This window comes from Peromyscus eremicus, chromosome 22, assembly GCF_949786415.1.
Source record: "Peromyscus eremicus chromosome 22, PerEre_H2_v1, whole genome shotgun sequence".
Classification (NCBI taxonomy): domain Eukaryota; kingdom Metazoa; phylum Chordata; class Mammalia; order Rodentia; family Cricetidae; genus Peromyscus; species Peromyscus eremicus.
This window is the reverse complement of record NC_081437.1, coordinates 33,021,046-33,039,021: the sequence shown is the minus strand read 5'-3', so window position 1 is coordinate 33,039,021 and position 17,976 is coordinate 33,021,046. Positions and strand designations below refer to the sequence as shown.

At 43.7% G+C, this 17,976-nt stretch overlaps 1 protein-coding gene and 1 non-coding gene across 3 annotated transcripts in view; both read right to left on the bottom strand.

Moving 5' to 3' along the window:
* Nbas (NBAS subunit of NRZ tethering complex) overlaps positions 1-17,976 on the bottom strand; it is a 280,100-nt gene that overhangs the window by 22,591 nt on the left and 239,533 nt on the right. For both annotated transcript variants that reach the window (XM_059248639.1, XM_059248640.1), the window contains exon 48: positions 15,180-15,375. In XM_059248639.1, the coding sequence (XP_059104622.1) occupies positions 15,180-15,375 (196 nt within the window). The remainder of the gene's footprint in view (positions 1-15,179; positions 15,376-17,976) is intronic.
* LOC131897783 (U6atac minor spliceosomal RNA) lies at positions 15,672-15,798 on the bottom strand. The gene has a single exon (XR_009375801.1). It is a non-coding gene; the product is annotated as a U6atac minor spliceosomal RNA (small nuclear RNA).

The following is a 17,976-nucleotide window of genomic DNA, read 5'->3' as shown; positions in this document are numbered from 1 at the left end:
TGCCACCTAAAAGTTCTTGGGTGGGGAGGCTGGTCCTTTGAGGTGCTTATTGGTCCCAAGGTTGCTGGTACAGGGCCTTTGGAAGGAACTGTGGGATCCTACTCTTCCCTGGCCTTGCATTAATGGCATGATCTTTTCCGTACCCAACTGTTCCTATCAGAATGCGGCACAGTCAAGAGACCCTCACCAGAGCTAAACCAATGCCAGCAGCATCCCTAGAGCGTCTGTGCCTACATGACATAAACCTCTGTTCATTACATATTCAGCATGCCTCAGGCATGTCACTCCAGTAATAAAGAAATACCCTAATCTACAAACCTTCACAAGTTCAAACGCTTATAATATCATAAACTACGGAGAGCTACAAGGCTGCAGGAAGGCCTCAACTTTGCTTACCAAAATAAAGTCAAATAGCCTTCTACACACGAGTGACTGGCATTTAACATGTTAAAATACAGACTGCTTTTACATTTGAAACTAGTATTTCAGCATACATAATATTAAATGAATTTTGAAAGTTTAAATTGTCTAAAATTAATTCCCAGTGTTCATCAGAAAACTGTTTGCCTCCATGTGCCTAAAAAGTTCTCTAATTTGAACCAAAGATTCTATGCATGTTCACTTGTCATATGATGCTTCTGCTACCAACCAAACTAAATCAAACCCTGTTTAAGCCCATTCTGTTTCTGCACAACCAAACGGCTTCTCCTCCAATCCTGGCAGTTGCAAACGCATCGCACGTGCAGCACCTCTGGAGGAAATGGCAGTCATTTCACACTGAGAAGTGGTTCTGACATCAAAAGAAGCCAGCTTGGCTCCCCGTGGTCAGTTTCTCTTCACACGGGTTCTCAGCATTTGGGTGCACAGACAATCATCATGGCACATGCATGATGACATGTGTTCACAAGAACTCAGATGGTCACATCTTGAAAGGATAATTGAGAATGGATTTTACTTACGTATCTGCTAAACTGCCATGCACTAATGCACGTTTCTAAAACATTTATTTAATGGCCATGATGGCTCTGATCTATAACACCATCTAAAGAAGTCACACCACAGATTCTGCAATGTTGCAAATGGTCATGTGTACTCTGAAATTATCAGTAATTGCTACAGAAAGCCCGGGTCCCACAGTGACCTGCCAGATCCTCCAAAACCCACCTTTGAGTCTCAGGCCATTCATATCTGGAATAACAGCCCCAGAGCACTTTATAGTTTTTGAAATAATTTCATGGTACAGCAAGTCAGTTGACTCCAACCACAGCTCCATGTGGGGGACACTCAGGGTTGGCAACCTCACAGAACATACAGACATTGGCTCAACTGTCCTAGTACTGGGACTCTCAAGTGACACAGCCAAAAGGTAATCAGAGCAGCATGTTCTGGCAAGAGGAGTTAAACACTAGATAAGCTTGACATTATTTAAGTGAGGCCTCTAACTGAGAGCAGGCAATTGTCTCAGTAATAAAGAAACAGATTTGTAAAAACTCAAGTAAGGCCGGGTGGTGGTGGCGCACGCCTTTAATCCCAGCACTCGGGAGGCAGAGCCAGGCGGATCTCTGTGAGTTCGAGGCCAGCCTGGGCTACCAAGTGAGTCCCAGGAAAGGCGCAAAGCTACACAGAGAAACCCTGTCTCGAAAAACCAAAAAAAAAAAAAAAAAAAAAAAAAAAAACCACTCAAGTAAGACTTGCAGTTATCCAACCTCCTCATCTTCGACCATCTCCAGCCTCAAAGCCTCTTGAGGTTTCCTGCTCACAGTTATGCACATTCTGCCTCAGCTACCTGGAATTGTTCCTTGGTCTGGCACATTCTTCTTTCAGATACTGGAGGAAGCTTAGAAGCCTGTTTCCTCAGAGTGATGAATGTCACCCTCCCACCTTACCCGCCCTGCTTACGGGCCCGAGTTGCACGGCACCTCCATGCCTTCGCATCTTGCTGTTTCGTTTTCCTTCTTAATACTTAAAACCACATGGTGTGTAATGAGCACTTTTCCCACGAAAGAACTAAGAGGTCAAATGTACAAATAAATGATAACTTATCATTTACAAGACAATTTAGCATAAGCAATGTTAAATCCTCATAGACTGGCCATAACGTATTGGTTGGTTTTGTTACTGGAGATAGAACACTGCCAGCACAGCAAATGATTGGTTAGTGTTATGCTCACCAACAGATCTCAGTAAAGCCCCTCACTCTGGACCTCATTTTCCGTACTTGAAAAATGGACTTTAAAACGGCCAGAAGTCTCAGGTTATGAGGGTGCATCTTGATGTCTGCATCAGGGCGACGGGCCAGTCAATGGCTGACCTCTTCATGTTTTGTAATCTTAGTTTCTATTTAGAGTTTACCTGAGCAAAGGTTTAAGCTTGAAAGTAAGGCAATTAAGACCCACCAAATGGTACACTGTTAGCATTCTTAATAAATGCCACGATTACAGAGTCTACGATTAAATGCAAGATAATTACCGATGACAAGCTGCTTTTCCTTTTACTATAAAGCATAGGATCTACGTGGGCTGTTTTCTATATGTGGTATATACCTCATGAAGAGACTTCTTTTAAAGTCATATTTTTTTAATCAAGAGATTTTTCTATTCATTTTACATACACAGACTCCCCTGTCCTCCCTCCCCCTGCCCCCAGCCTTTCTCCCTAACCCACCCTCCATTCCCACCTCCTCCAAGGCAAGGTCTCCTAAGGGGACTAGCAGAGCCTGGCACAATTTTTAACAACACCTAGATTCAATTTCTTTCCAAAAATTGTAAAAGCTTATAAAATTAGAAAAGATTTCATCAAAAAAGGAAATCTAACTATAAATTAAATTTGCATATGTTTTATTAGTTTGACGAGAATAGTTTGAATTTATTAATGTTTTAATAGCATGTTTTTGTATAATCCCCTCTCATGCCGACACCCAGCTGTATGAATGCTCACCAACCATCTCAGTATCCTAACTCCTTTTGAGAGAACAACCCCAGAGCCACGTGAGCTCTTCAGTTGGAGGAAAACAACTGGCAGCATGTGCTGCCAAAGACAGGAACAAGACTTTCGAGAGAAATCTGAAACTTTGATAAACTTGTACCTGCCGTATGTGTAACACCTTCATTGGAAAAAGGTGTTTCCAACGAGCTAGATCGGCAGTAACATGAACTGGATTCTTAATACTATGTAGTAAACAAGAATTGCTTTTACAAAGGAAATGGACCGCTATGCAGGAGCTACGTGACTTAGTCAACATGTTTCTCCAAGATACATCGGAGTGAAAGGCAGACCAGTGGGTTTCTTTCCTAGTTTTACAAAAACTACAGGAAAAAAGGTTGTTGCCATGGCTTCAAGTCCCACATGGTAATGATATTTAGGACAGCACCACTTGTCGATTTGCTGTAGCACTCAAGAGCAGCGTCCACATCTATCAGAACGACTGAGACATTTCCTTCCTCAACAGTGACTCTATGTCTGTTTCCGTTTTCTTCATGTGCACTGAGCTCAACACTGTATTTCATACGCTCAACACAGAAAGAGATGCTCTAGTCTGGAAGAAACAGACTTAGCAGACACTGGATTTTAATAGGAAGAAGCACAAAATTAAGAGATGGATAGAGTCAAATCCAACCAATCAAGGAGATTCTTCCATTCCTCCTAGGTGTTTGTATGACACATGGCACACAATGAAATAGGAAGATACTACATGGAAATAAAAGATGTTGAATACATTTTCAGAGAAGAACCAGAGAAATGTTATCTAGAAGGCTGCAGCACTCACTTGATAAAATGACTAACGACATAAATGGGTGGACAGCAGACCATTATTAAAATTGCCAGTTAATACAACTCATACGTTCTGAGGACTCTCCTTCCTGCTGGAATTTGAAATGGTAGAAGCGGAGGTGAAACACGGCAGATGGGTTCTGTAAAATCCCTCACGATTCTACCATTGACAGTGTTAAGACGGGAAAAGATGCAAATCCAGTGGACTTCCTGTGGCTTACAGAGGGGAGGGAGGAGTGTAAGTGGGAACTTTTGCTCACCTGTACACGCAGTTGAGCCTCCATTCCCAACAGTATGGCAGAGCCAAAGTATAACAGCTCCCTTGACACAGGCTTTGGGTTTTAATGATTTCAGCTCCAGCTCCCTGTATGTTAGGAGTGAACTCAACCGCCTCCCATCCCTAGCTCAGCCTCCAGCACCAGGAAGTGCAGTAAGAACCTGAAAGTCGGAATGTGGATTCTACGATTATTTCCCAGCTGGACTCCCTGGCTCCACGACTGAATCTGGGTATGTACGCTTTTGTTCTTTCTGTAAACTGCAGTGCAACTTCCGGAAGAGCAGGGGACTGAGAACAACTCCCTCCAACTATGGCCAAAGCGCTAAGGAAATCCACTTTTCATTTTATGTATTTTATTTACATTTTTTCTTTTAAAATAGACGAGTAACCAAACCCAGAAGCAGGCCCTAATGGTGGGGGGCTCTAGAAATAAGAGGCCAATCCTTTCTCAAGCCACTGGAAAGATTACATGAGAGAAGGGAAGGATAGCATTACCTCTCCACATCTCACACTGCTGTTCCCAGGATCTGTGTGACTTTGCCTTCACAATGAAATTAAGTGCAAAACTGCTGGTTACCTGGGTCATATAGTGAGGACTTCAGCTCCGCTCTACTCAAAGGAGAGATAATGGCTAATGTCCCCTGCTGCAAGCAAAGGGGCCGTGTCAGGCTTCTAAGGAAGCCTCTTAGGTTGACGCCATTCTTGAAAGTAAACTCCCAGGCATCAGACTGTGTATGAAATAGATGGGTCATGCCCTTCTCCCTGTGCTGTGTTATGTGTTCTAGAAACAAGACCCTGGAGTTGATTTGGAAAGACACAGCCTTTGTCAAGGATAAGAGAGACTCTCTCTTCCAGACAAGCCAACAGGATAGCGTGTCTAGTCTGCCATGGTTTGGTTCTGACGGAAGACAAGAGACTCTTGGGTCAGAAACAAAGACCTTCTGTACTCTCTGGAACAGCCGGGGCATCAGCATTTCCTGTGTCAGTCCCCAAGTCTTTAGGCTCAGAAGTAGTACTTACTTAGAAAGGTGACACACACGTGCAGTGGGTTGTGAAGAGGCCCACACCTAAAGACTATGAATCTGTTATACTGAACAGGAAATGTATGTGCTCTGCTCATGGGAGACACTAGCTCCCATTTCTATAAAAATGCCATCGAAAAGAATCCTGAACCAAGCCAGTCAGTTCCTCCGTGCATGAGCCTTGCGGAAATGTGAGGTCTGTAGAGAATTATTTTCCAGAAGTTTCTATAATTACTATGTTGGGAAAGAGTCCTAAACTATCTTTTAACTTTTTAACTTTTCACTGATGCATATGCATGCTTGGGAGTGCAGATATGTATGAGCACAGAGGCCTAACGTAGATAGAGTGCAGAGAATCCTTCTCTATCACTTTCCACCTTATTCTTCGGGGCAGAGTCCCCAGAAACTCAGAGCTTACCCATAGGGCTAGTCTGGCTAACTTGCTCTGGGGGTCCAGGTAGGCAGCCAAGCCTGACTGGGTCCTATTCTTAAAAAACAAGTTCTTTAACTGCTGAGCTGTGTCCTCAGCTCATAAGAATATCCTACCACTGTTAACTCTTTAGGCAAGAGCATCAAACAAAGGCTCTTAAACACAACATTCTAGATCTAAATGCTAACGAACTGAAGAGCAATATTTACCCTAACATTTGAGGTAAAGACTACACACTTCAGTTTGAACAGGTATGTCTCTATTTAGAATCACAAGTCCACATGACAGGGACTTATAAGTTATGCTCATATATACCAACACATACTGTTTTAACTCCTGTCAGTCCACTTACATACATACGCCCTTTATTAAGTCCAGTCCTTTTCAGTATTTTTCTTGGACATTCCAGAAATTAGAAAACCATACAAGTATAGAATGACAATTTAGGTTTTCAAAAGCTTAGAGGCTCTATTTGTCCCTTTCCTGGTTAAGAACAATGCTAAAATACCATCACCAAACTGCACACTTCTATATTACTCCTAGTTATCATGAACATGCCTCCAGATTTTCAGTTAAAAGTTTTTATCTACAATTAAATCGAGTAGTCAGCAGACAAAACTGATCATATGATCAATGTACATTTTTGTTTTGGGGTGTGTGTGTGTGTGTGTGTGTGTGTGTGTGTGTGTATGCACGTGCCAACAGTACAATTAAAATAATGATACCTTTCTAACAGACAGCTTTGGTTCAATATATTTTCATAATATATTTAAGAATATTGATTATGAAGAGTCAGAAAAATTAAGTAATTTTAAGTTGAAAAAAACTATCATTTCATAAAACTGACAAGTTATTAGAGGAAAAAATGAAGGAAAGATTTTTCTGAGCCCACAAAAGTTCAATTATGTGGGTATCACAGGCTTCTGGAAGTGTGAGGGCAGGCGGTTAGTGTGAGCATCCTGAAATCAGGACACCTGGTTCACTCTGGATGGGGATGCAGGCAAGCATGACAGCCTCCAGCCTCCAGAATGTAGCACAGTCCAAGTGAGACCCTCCTTACGTGCACTCTGACTTACTGATGCATGGCCTCCGACACAGAGATCACTGATATAAACAGTCCATCCCCTGTCTCAGCCTTCTTCATAGGCCAGCTACCATACTCACCTGGCATGTACACAAGCTCTGAAGATCTGAACTCTGGCCCTCATGTTTGGGGGACAAGTGTTTAACCCACTAAGCTATCCCCCAGCATGGAATTGACCCAGCACACGCTTTGTGTAACATTTCCTGTGTCCTAGCCTGGGGAGTATCTGAGAAAACTTCCAATATTTCACAAGCACCTGCATACTTAGTGACTATTTGCTATTGATACTAACTAAACGTTATGAAATTTAAAAGGGCAAAACACAAGTGTGACTCCAGTATGAGAGCTTTGCTTTTGTCTCTAAATACTGCTTCTTTCTTCCACGTTGAATAAGGGGACTTATGTCCTTCCTGTAAGTCAATTTGTCAAGTGGCTGCAGCTCCTTATCAGACAGATTCATTGTCCTTGAATCAGAAGGACTGACACACTGTGCTCAGCGGAAGCCATTCTTTACCTTAAACTTCCTTGTGCTGCTGGGAGTGAACCCAGACACCTTCAGCCGGGCAGTGCACCTGATTATTTATCTTCCTACAGGCACTGATAGCAGCTCCCTGTCACTGCAGGCACAAATATGTAACAGCTACGAGAGAACATCAAAGTACTCTACGGGTAGAACTCTTATAAACCTTTGTTACCTTGGGCAATAGTGACATTAAGCTCTGCTCTTGTAGCTCCTAACCAGTAACAGGATGCTGATTGATGCAAAATAACTATGTGATTCTTTCATAAATATGATGATGTTATACTGTGACACTCATACCCAGGGCTTCAAATTATAAACAAAACACCCACAGGCACAGTAGAAGCACAAAAGGCTAACAGAGCTGAGCTCTAGGCAAAACTAGACCTGTGGATGTTCCGGGTGGGCAACGTGGCCTCCCGTGTCCGCTGGACCTAGCCAGTTTCTCTGGAAATGAAACGCTGAGAAGATAAAAAGCCATCACCAAGTGTTGACAACCCATCTCCCCCGCTGGTCTGAGGGACACTTAAAATGGTCCCTGCACACAAGGAGGAACTCAACAGATATCACTACTGTTCCATACTGTGAGAAGCTGCAGAACCACTACTATTAGACAAGAAAATAGAAATATACCAGTGGCCATTTTTCATTTCTGAGTTATGGATTTTATTAAAACAAAATCAAAATTATGAAAATATTACTAATGTCTTTAAATATTAAAAGGTACTTTTGGGGGTAGATTTTCTAATTTTTAAAAAACTAAAACACAGATGTAGATATTGAATGAATGTCATAAATATGTGACCCTCTACTGCAAGCATGCTGAGTTCTAGTCAGTTCTATAGACTGAGCTGAAGTGAAAAGATCATTTATTAAGTGGGGGCCTGACCAGGAATAAAATAATGAGAAACTAAATGCTGGCCTTGCCATAGCTATGATACAATAGATAAAGGTTGATGCCTTAATATATTCATAGGTTAAAAAAAAGGCAACTGCATCAGACCCAACAGACGGTTCTGAGATTATAATGTATAACAACACATCAGAATGCAACAGGCACACACAATCAGTGGGTATCTAACAGTGCCTTAGCTAATAGACTTAGTCCTTCTTTACCTTGTATCTGCTTGGCATACCTTAGTATTGAGATATACAACTCTCTTAACCAGCCTTAGCCTCCTTCCCCATGTGAAGAGTGGGACAATAAGAACACCTGTGCCTGAGAACTATACTGCTGAAATGTGATGAACGCGGAAGAGAAATCCTAATGACCAGCTCTGGAAGACTTAGGCAAAAGCAAATCAAAATAACAGATTAGAACCATGGAACAAAGCAAAACCCTTATGACCACAATAAAATAAATAAGCAATTGAATAAATATTTAGACGGACAAGTGATAAAAGAAAATCTCATCATTGTTATATTATTCTCATGCAGCAATCATCAATTCATGCTAAAATAAGTACATGAAAGTATGATGAGAGAATATAACAATAATAATAATAAACTCAAAGTATCTAAGAAACTATATAATAATCATAAAAAATTACTGCTTCATAGTACTTCAAGTTAACACTGTTAGTCATGAAACAAATCAACACTACATATCTCCTGATATAATGCACGAAAGACATATCACTTCTGTGACCTCCTACTAAAAATGCAAAACCTGAACACATGACAATGTTAAATTGAACGACATTTTACAAAATAATTTCCCACTGCTTTTTACAACTCCCACGGTCATAAAAGATCAAACAAAGAAATCAGACTAAAAAGTCATTACAGATCAAGAACTGTGACAAATGCTGTGTGTGACATGGGTGGATGCGGATCAGAAAAGAGACAGTGGGGCCCCTCACAGTGGAGGACCGAGGTATTGAGAGATCAGGAAGCAGTACTGAACTCGTGTGGCTGTGGCTGAGCCACTACCATTTGCAGAACTGGACTGAAAAATACACAGAAAGTTATGTACAGTGGACACAACTTTTTGTAAGTCTGAAATCACTTCAGAATGAAAGTTAGAACCTCAGCTGCTCTGTTGCTCTTCCCAGTCACATGTGTCTGTTTTTCCTTTCCTTCAGTGATCTGCATCCCACATGGGAATAGAAGACAGGTATCTTTCTGCAGCATGGCGAGAATGAGGTGATCACTGAAATGATGCAATTAGAAAGCTTCTGCATAGAGCAGCGACAGCCGAGTCAACAGTGAAGGTGCAGCAGGAGGGAGCCTTGCCTGGCTGCTCATCTGACGTCTAGACTAAATGTACAGTGAAGAAACTTAAACCCCCAAATCCAACCACAAACTGAAAAAAAAAAAAGGAATTAATAGACAGTTTCAAAAGAGAAAGTACAAACTGCCAATAGATAAATAGAAAATGTTCAACACCCTTACACACCAGGGAAATGCAAATCAAAACGACATTCTATTCTACCTTGGTCAAAATAGCTAAAATAATGAAAATAAACACTAGTAAGGATGCGGGACAAAATAAATCACTAAACACTAGTGGTAGGAATGTGAGTATGCCAGCCACCACGGAAATCAGCATAGAGATCTTCATAAAATGAGACCCAGGGCCACCACATGACCCAGCTACACCTCTCCTCGGTAAGGAGCTGAGAGATTCTACAACCAGCACCCAAAACAGGGACCTGCACATCACACTGATCAACAATGGGGTTAGCCTACACGCCCATCAAGACAAATGCATAACGTAACATGACACACACACACAATGGAGGTTTAGGAAGCCATAAAGAAGAATGAAACTACATCATTTATGGGGAAACAGATAGAAATGAAGATCTATAGGTTAAACAGAATAAGCAAGGCCCCGAAAGACAAACATCGTGTCTTGTTTCTCCTCTGCAGACCCAGATTTTAAAATGAACACAAGACATGTGGGCAGAAGGAGGACTGCTGGCGAAGAGGAAGGAGACCAGTGAGCACGGGGAAAGAGCACAAGGCAATGGGGAAGGTAAGCTCCAAGCTCACACTGATGTGTGCACGTATCCTAACGAAGCCCTCACCATGGACAACGAACACACAGTAACGACACTGTAAAGGGCACTGGGGTATAGTCATCCACCACACACACAACTGAACTGACCTGAGCCTGAAAAGAGAGAAGGGAAGCCAGGGAATCATATCTGGGGACTAAATTCAAGTCTATTCCTGGAAGCAGCCATTACTAAGACACACTAAGCCTACAAAGACATTTTGTCTATGTGAAGGAGATAAACTGAGCCTCCCTGTGTCCCTCACTACTGCTCCAGCATGCTACAGAAATGCTATTTCGAATGAAAGCAAAACTGATGAGTTGATTAAAGCACGCTGATAACTTGCCTGAACTCAGGGCCTAGCTTCTCCTCCTGCACTGTCCAGCAAGTTGAGCAGCCCTGTCCCCTCTAGTCACAGGCAAAATTCTGAGCAGCAGCAACCCCCACCTCCTCTCCCCACATCTGAGCATGGGCTCAGGCTCTTTTCCACCCATGTCCATCTCCACTGCAAGTTCAGAACCAGACCACTGCCTCAGTCCTCCCCACGACGGTCAGCTCATTTCCTGGAACAGCCATTTGCTCATATACCTCCACGGCACCATGTTCCCACGTTCCTCGGTCAGAACACAGGTGGTTCCCCACAGTCTGCCCATCCCGTGTCTCCTGCGGCCAGAGGTGTCTCCCTATTTTACCACAACTGACTGTTCTGATGAAATAGTCAGAGGAGCCTTTTCTCACTGCCTGACATATGTCATCCTTGAGACTTGTGTTATATGTCAACATCTGTCTTGGCATCCGAACACTTTAACTACTGGCAGTATGGAGCCCACACCAACAAGGACCATTGCCTCGTCTGAAGTGAAGACATTACAAGTTTCATGCCATTTAATCTTCACAATGATTATGTTCTTCCACTTACCGATGAGAGAATTACTAACCTTCCCCAGCTCACAGCTAATGGGTGCTGAAACTGGGGTTTGAATTCAGGTCTCTGTGTGAAAAAGTCATGGGCTCCAGAAGCAACTATCTTACCTCCTTCTACACCCACAATGCTTGCAGCTCACAGCATATGCTACAGACCTGAAGAATGTCGTCTGGTGAATACTTCACGTAGCACTTTATTGCAACAATCATTAATAGGCACAGAATTTCCCAACATTTCATTTGAATGGTAGTTAATGTGTACAGCACTGTTTTGAGACATTGTGAAAAGACAAAGAAATGCTTTCTGTTATCCTTCAAAGTCCTGATTTCCCATCTCTAACAAAACCTAATGCACAGGAGGAGAAAAGGCTTCTGGTCATACTTCACATAGGGCAATGTGACTGGGTGCTGAGCACATGTATGACGACTAGGTGCTGGTGCTGAGTACATGCATGTCCCCAGCAAATGGAGATTTGTAGCATAGCCAAGAACAGAGGCTCTGGGACTGCAGAGAACTGAGTCAAAGTTCCTGCCTCAGCATTCACAAGTCAGTCATGGAGTATCCCATAAATCAGCGAGGATGCTAACAACTCTCTGTGACAGCTCTAATGTCCACACAGGTCACAACTCACTGTCTCCTGTTCTCCCCAAATGATGCCCTCAGCAATGAGAGGGAGGATCTCTTCAGGAAGAGAGCCAAAAGGTGCACGCTGGGAGACTCTCTAGATCTCCACCAGTTATATGGATGCTCCCTTGACTTAGATCACAGAGTTCTCTTCGGGAATCTCAGCTCTCCTGCTCAGGTCTGGAAAGCAATGCTCACTGCCACATGAGAAGCAGAAAACTAGTCAGAAGTCACCATGAGGACGGTATAGCAAACTAGCAAGGCCACATCAGCCCAGATGTGGCAGGCCACTCTTAAAGGACATCTTCCCATCACCCCAAGTAAATCATTTGCCTCCAGATAAGGAGCAGGCTGCAAGGCGAGAACAGCACACTCAGAGTTGGAGCTGTGTCTTGCCTTTTGAAGCATGACCTTGGACAGGTTCTTAAAGACTTAATATTCATTTATTCAACAAATATTTACAGAGTGTCTTTCAGGTCCCCACTCTCAAAGAATTTATATTCTAATGGAAGAAGAAAGACATGATATAACAAACGGGCAGAGAGGAGGAGGAAGAGGTTTTCAGACAGTGGCAAAGGACTGAGAATCAAGACAGTGATGGAACAGATTGCACTCAACTGCAAGTCATTTCAGAAAGGTCACACCTGAGACAGAGAACCCATAACTTCCCAGTTCTCAACATCCGTATTATTTCCCTACAAACAACAACAAAAACAACAACAACAACAACAACAACTGAGCAGGGAGGTAATGACTGCCTCTCGCAGCTCCAGGATGGCAGGACATCATGGCTGTTAGAGACACGTTATCTCTGTGTACACGCACAGCCCCTACATCAGACCACACCTGTATTTGGCTGGCTAAGCCGATCAAACGTGACTCTTAGCTTTGGAACCATTTTGAAGTCAACTATTTACAAGGACCTACATACGGCTTTGCATATTGACTTTCTCTAGTTCCACCTGACAAGAAGTTTGTACTTTACTAATATCTGGCAAATGAAGGCCAGCCGGTCCCTAACAGAGGCGATAACTGGGACTCGCATGTGTCAAAGCAGGCAGTCACGTGACTTCATAACAAGATAGGGTTATCTTAAGCTAAATCTTTCCAGCAATGTCTTACACCACCAAATTTAGGTGTCTGAAAAGTAAAAAGGCAAAACTCTTAAGCTACATGGTCTCCTTTACATAAAAATGTGGGAAAACCTGAGGTGCTGAGGTATGGAAGTTTTCAAAGGAAACATCAGTATTTTGACCCACATTTTTCATGCGCCAGTTAACTAGAAAATTACAAAAGCTGAAAACCTCTGATAAACTGTACCAAGGGATTAATATAATACAGCCTGCCCTCCCCTTCCCATCACACCCCACTCACACCATGCAGGCTGCATTTCTGGGAAGGAAATTAAAGCCTCTCAAACTGCTGAAAAGTGAGGGTCTCTGAATTTTTAATTCCGTTAACTAATCATTAGGAAACTAGAAGTTGTTGTCTCTCTGTGAAGCAGTGAGGGGCAGGCGTCCCAGACATGCTGAATCTTGCAGGCACTGGCTGGTTTCCCAGCAACACAATGATTTGTGGGGCCACTACTTTGGGCACTTTTAGGATAATTAAATATTAAGCCCCTCTCTGATGTATGCAAAGTCTGCCTAAGAGGATTACCGGCCTGGCGCACGTGGCCCCCACGTTTTCTTTTTGTAACTGAACATTGCAGTCAGTATTATTATCTGCTCTCATCTCCAGTCTGTAAAAATGGGTCTCTATCAGCAATGGCACTGGAAATGCTTCTGAAAAGAAAGAGGTGGTAGGGAGATCATAAGCAAGGTGAACCACTGTTCTCCCGGTATCTAGGACGCACGAATAGTGAGGACAGGGAGACAGAGGAGGTGAGCTGACCGTTGTCCACCTTGGTTCAAGGTTCTAGTTTACACACAGGGTGTCAAAAACCTCAGTGTAAGAGTCTTCCCCAGGGTCACAGACATAGTGGTGTAAGACTGACAGAGACACACACTGCCCACGGGGGTCCCATTCTTTCTCTAGAACTTTCCAGTGTTCTAGAGAAAGATAACACAGTCTTTGAAAAATGGTAATTGAAGAGAAGATTTGAACCACGGACATAGTTAACCCAACATTCTGGATCCAGATCGTATTTCCAGCCTGAAACTGCTACTTCACTTTCCAAGGAACAATTAGTTGCTTCAACTAGAAGTAAAAATTCTTCATCAAATTCCCTTGTGCTCCAAAACAAACAAACAAACAAACAAACAAACAAAACAACGCAATGCCGGGCAGATGCAGAGGAGACACAGTCCCCACAGTGTTCCTCAGAGAATATCCAGGGCACCGGTACAGCAATGCCAGCATGGGCTGTGCTTATTCCTACTACAAATATTGAAGGAACCCGACTATTACCTGTCAAGAACAGGCAAACGCTCTTATCTAAGAGGAAAGTAGACGTGAGGAGAAAATAAAAACATAAGTGAGACATGAGGTAACATTCACTTGTTACTCTGAGGCTCCTGGGAGAGATTTCCAGAAGGCCTGAACATTTACTCCTTCACAGAGCAAATATTCCTGAAATGAAGTTACTCACAGAGCTCATGGGCGACAGCAAACTGGCTACAGTCACAGCAACAAAGTAGAAACAGCGGATTAGAACCCGAGGACTAGCCTCCTGGAGAGGCAAAGCGTTATTTCAGTTGCTGTCCATCACTGAGGGAAGCCAAGGCAGGGGCTTCAAGCAGAAACCACAGAGGAGCCGATTACCGGCTTGCTTTCCAGCGTACTCTCTTACACGGCACAGACCTGCCTGCCTAGGGACAGAGCTGCCCACAGTGGGCGCTGGCCTCCCACATCAATCACCAATCCTGACAGTCCCTTAACTGAGCTCCCTCAGATGATTCTAGGCTGTGTCCAGTTGAAGCTAAAGGTAACCAGGATCTGTATGTTCCAGAGTTCCCATGATAGTAGGGAGACAAATGGAAAGAAGGAAGGAAGGAAGGAAGGAAGGAAGGAAGGAAGGAAGGAAGGAAGGAAGGAAAAAAGGAAGGAAAGAAGGCAGGCAGGCAGGCAAGGTAAAGAAGTTTTAACTTTGAGAATTCAAAGTTCAGTAAAGTCTGCAGTTATCAGGGAAGGTTCCAGAGTGGAGGCCTGTGGGATCCCGGAAAGGACTGAGAAACTAAGACGTTTGTCTCTCCCCACCCACAGTGGTACAGGAGAAGGAAGGCCGTGTCACAGGCAAAGCCACTGCCTTTCCATCCACACAGGCATTTCTCCCGGAAAGAGTCAAAACCCTATTAGTCAATGTCATCAACAGTCCTGAAGATGGGCATGTGGACATGATGGGCAGGTGTTTGATAAGCCCAGTCACGTTTGGCCATGTATGAAAATCAGAATAGACTTTATTACCCAGAATCCACCACTAAGCAGCTGGTACCGGAAGTCTGTGTTACCTAGGCAGTTATTACTAGCTGGAGCCGCCCTCTACCGCCGCCTTGAGGAAGGATGTGCACACACGTGCTGCTTACCTGTCTCTGGGGCCACGCGGCTCTGAGGATGGCTTCTGTCCGGAAGAACACCAGGAGCTGGCTGTCCTCCTCACTCAGGTGGAAGGACTGCCCCAAGATCTGCAGCGCCTGGATCCGAGGCCTCACGGGGCAGGCGTTGTCAGCACAGAAAGGCCGCAGCCACTGCAGCAGGTCCTCGGCTGACACCAGCTCCTCCCTGCGGGGCGAGACAAGGTGGGAGGGAAACTCCTGAGGCTCTGTGCGGCCCTTCTGCTAATCAAATGCCACCACTGGGCTAAAGCCGAGATGCGTGACTTTCTTTCCTAACGAGGAAAAGAAATACGTTTCAAGTGACTTACAGCAAACCATATTGGATGATCTTAAAACTATGTAAAATAAACGTAATTCCTAAGCAGTAGTCTATTAAACTGAGCTTCATAAAGCCAAAGCTGGCAAAAGGTAACAACTAACTACTATGCTCTTAGCTAGTTTCTTTCTTTTTTTGTTTTTTCTAAAATTTTCCTTCTGGTTAGATGCCACGAAATAGTGGCAATGCCTTAACCGTGTGCGTGTTGTTAGGTCCAAGGGCCTCCCCCATCCTTGTCAAGGGCAGTGCTAGTCTCTCCCTTTCATCCAACACGCTAGTTTATTTCTTATGAAACCTTACCAAGTTGTAAAGCTTGTCTACCTGCTCGCACTAACAGTGTCAGACCCCAGGCTAGCAATCTCACAGACTGGATGACTAGTCGGCAACAGCTAGGCAAACAAGACATGACCCGTTACATTTACGAGGACAGCAGCGGCTTTGGAGAGGTGGTATCATCTCCCCAGAGCCTGTCATGTAGAGCGGTTTGACCCCCCTGCCTAGGCCTCTCCATCGCATCTCACTCTCATTACAATTTACATGTGTGGCCACACAATCAATATCTAAAAATAAAGTGAATGCTCGGCTACTGCACGGCCGCAGAGGCTGGAAGGAGGCAGTGAAGACGACATTCTACTCACCTCTCCACCCAATGCGGGGTCTATTTTCCTGTAATCCGGAAGGCCATCTCAACGAACTCACTCGCGGATGTCAGGAATAGCTAAGTGTTACCCATGGCAGACTCCCTTCCCTGAGGCTCTGAATTATGCAGGTTTGTACAAGCAGATCCTTACAAAGCTCTTGGCATCAATCACCTAAACTGAGCTGCAGACCAAGTCAAACGCTATGCCAATTCCTACTCTAACAAGTCCATAATAACACATTAAAAAACAAACAAAAAACCCTGAAATTAAGTTCTGTATTACCACTGAACATGTCTCAGCATCTACCACAGCATACCTACCTGGCATATGCTGTCTCATGGCAACTTACATTAAAAATAGAATTAAAGAGAGGAAATTATAAAATGTGAAGAACTGGCTTAAACATGTCGAAATTTATGGAGCGTTTGCTAGTTTCACCAACAGCTGCCCTTCTTTCTCGGTGCTCATTAGAAACGGGACATGGAAAAGCCAGGCATGGAGACAGGTAGGCAGAGACAGGATTCCAGAACTCTGCTGGAACTCTACTCAAGTTGGCCAGCTCCAGGTTCAGAGAGAGAGAGAGAGAGAGAGAGAGAGAGAGAGAGAGAGAGATAGCCTCACAGGCTAAGGTGGAAGAGCTGCAGAGGAAGTTCAGTGGCAAAGAGCACTGGCTGGTCTTGCAGAGGACCTGAACTTCCAACATCAGGCAGCTTCCAGGGGATCTGATGCCCTCTTGTGGCTTCTGCAGGCACTACATGCATGCAGTTCAAATACTATACATAGATAAGCAGGCACATACACACACATACAACTAATAAATAAAATTTAAAAACATTAAGGAGGAGAGTGATTGAGAAAGACACCTGAAAAAAACTTATGGCTTCCACATACATGTATGTACACACACATACATGCACATCTGTACACAGAACTCAAGACATACTTAAATCTGTTATGCACGCACACACACACAGACACATGTGCAAACATATACATTGAGTGGAAACATACATATATCTAAGTATATGCACACACACAGGCATACACACCTGTACATACAACTGAAGACATGTACACCTATGTGTGTGTACACACACATACATGTATGCACACTAGTACACACAAGTGAATACATACTTACACCTATACGTATGTAAGACATATACAGGAATTGGAAAAATGTTTGTGCAAGAAAGATCGAATGTACGGGTATTTCCTGAATACTTCCTGTCTGCAGAGCTGTATCACCAGGATCATTTCAGACCTAATTGGCTCTCAGTCCCATCGTTTTCTAACACTCTGAACATCAACCAGGAATGTCACTCTCTCGCTGCTGGAATCCAGGTAACCATGACAACAGATGCGAAGCACCTTGCACAGAATACGGCACAGAGGAAGCACTTCATGGTCACCACCCCACCAGAGTCATCTGCCCAAGAATTACCGCTGCCACAGCACTAGAGTTTGCGCTTGAGGGCAGACACTGAAAACTTACACGGAACCAACACAACACAAAAGCAAGATTCATGAATTGGCCTTTGTCCAAATCATTGATATGACAAAAATTGGGCAATTTGGAGGAAGAAGTGTGGCATCTGAAAAAGATCAAGGATATGCAGGATGTACGTAAGTGCAAAGACAAGAAATTGTAACTCCGGGAAAGAGAACAGGGAAAAGGCAAAGACTTCCAAGGGCATGGAAGTTCAGTGAGAGATTAATGTCCAATGTGAGGTGAAGAGAGGAGCGAGCTACGGAGGGACAAAGCCACGAACACAGGCTGCAGGGACCGTTCGGCCTGTCTCAGGTCCCA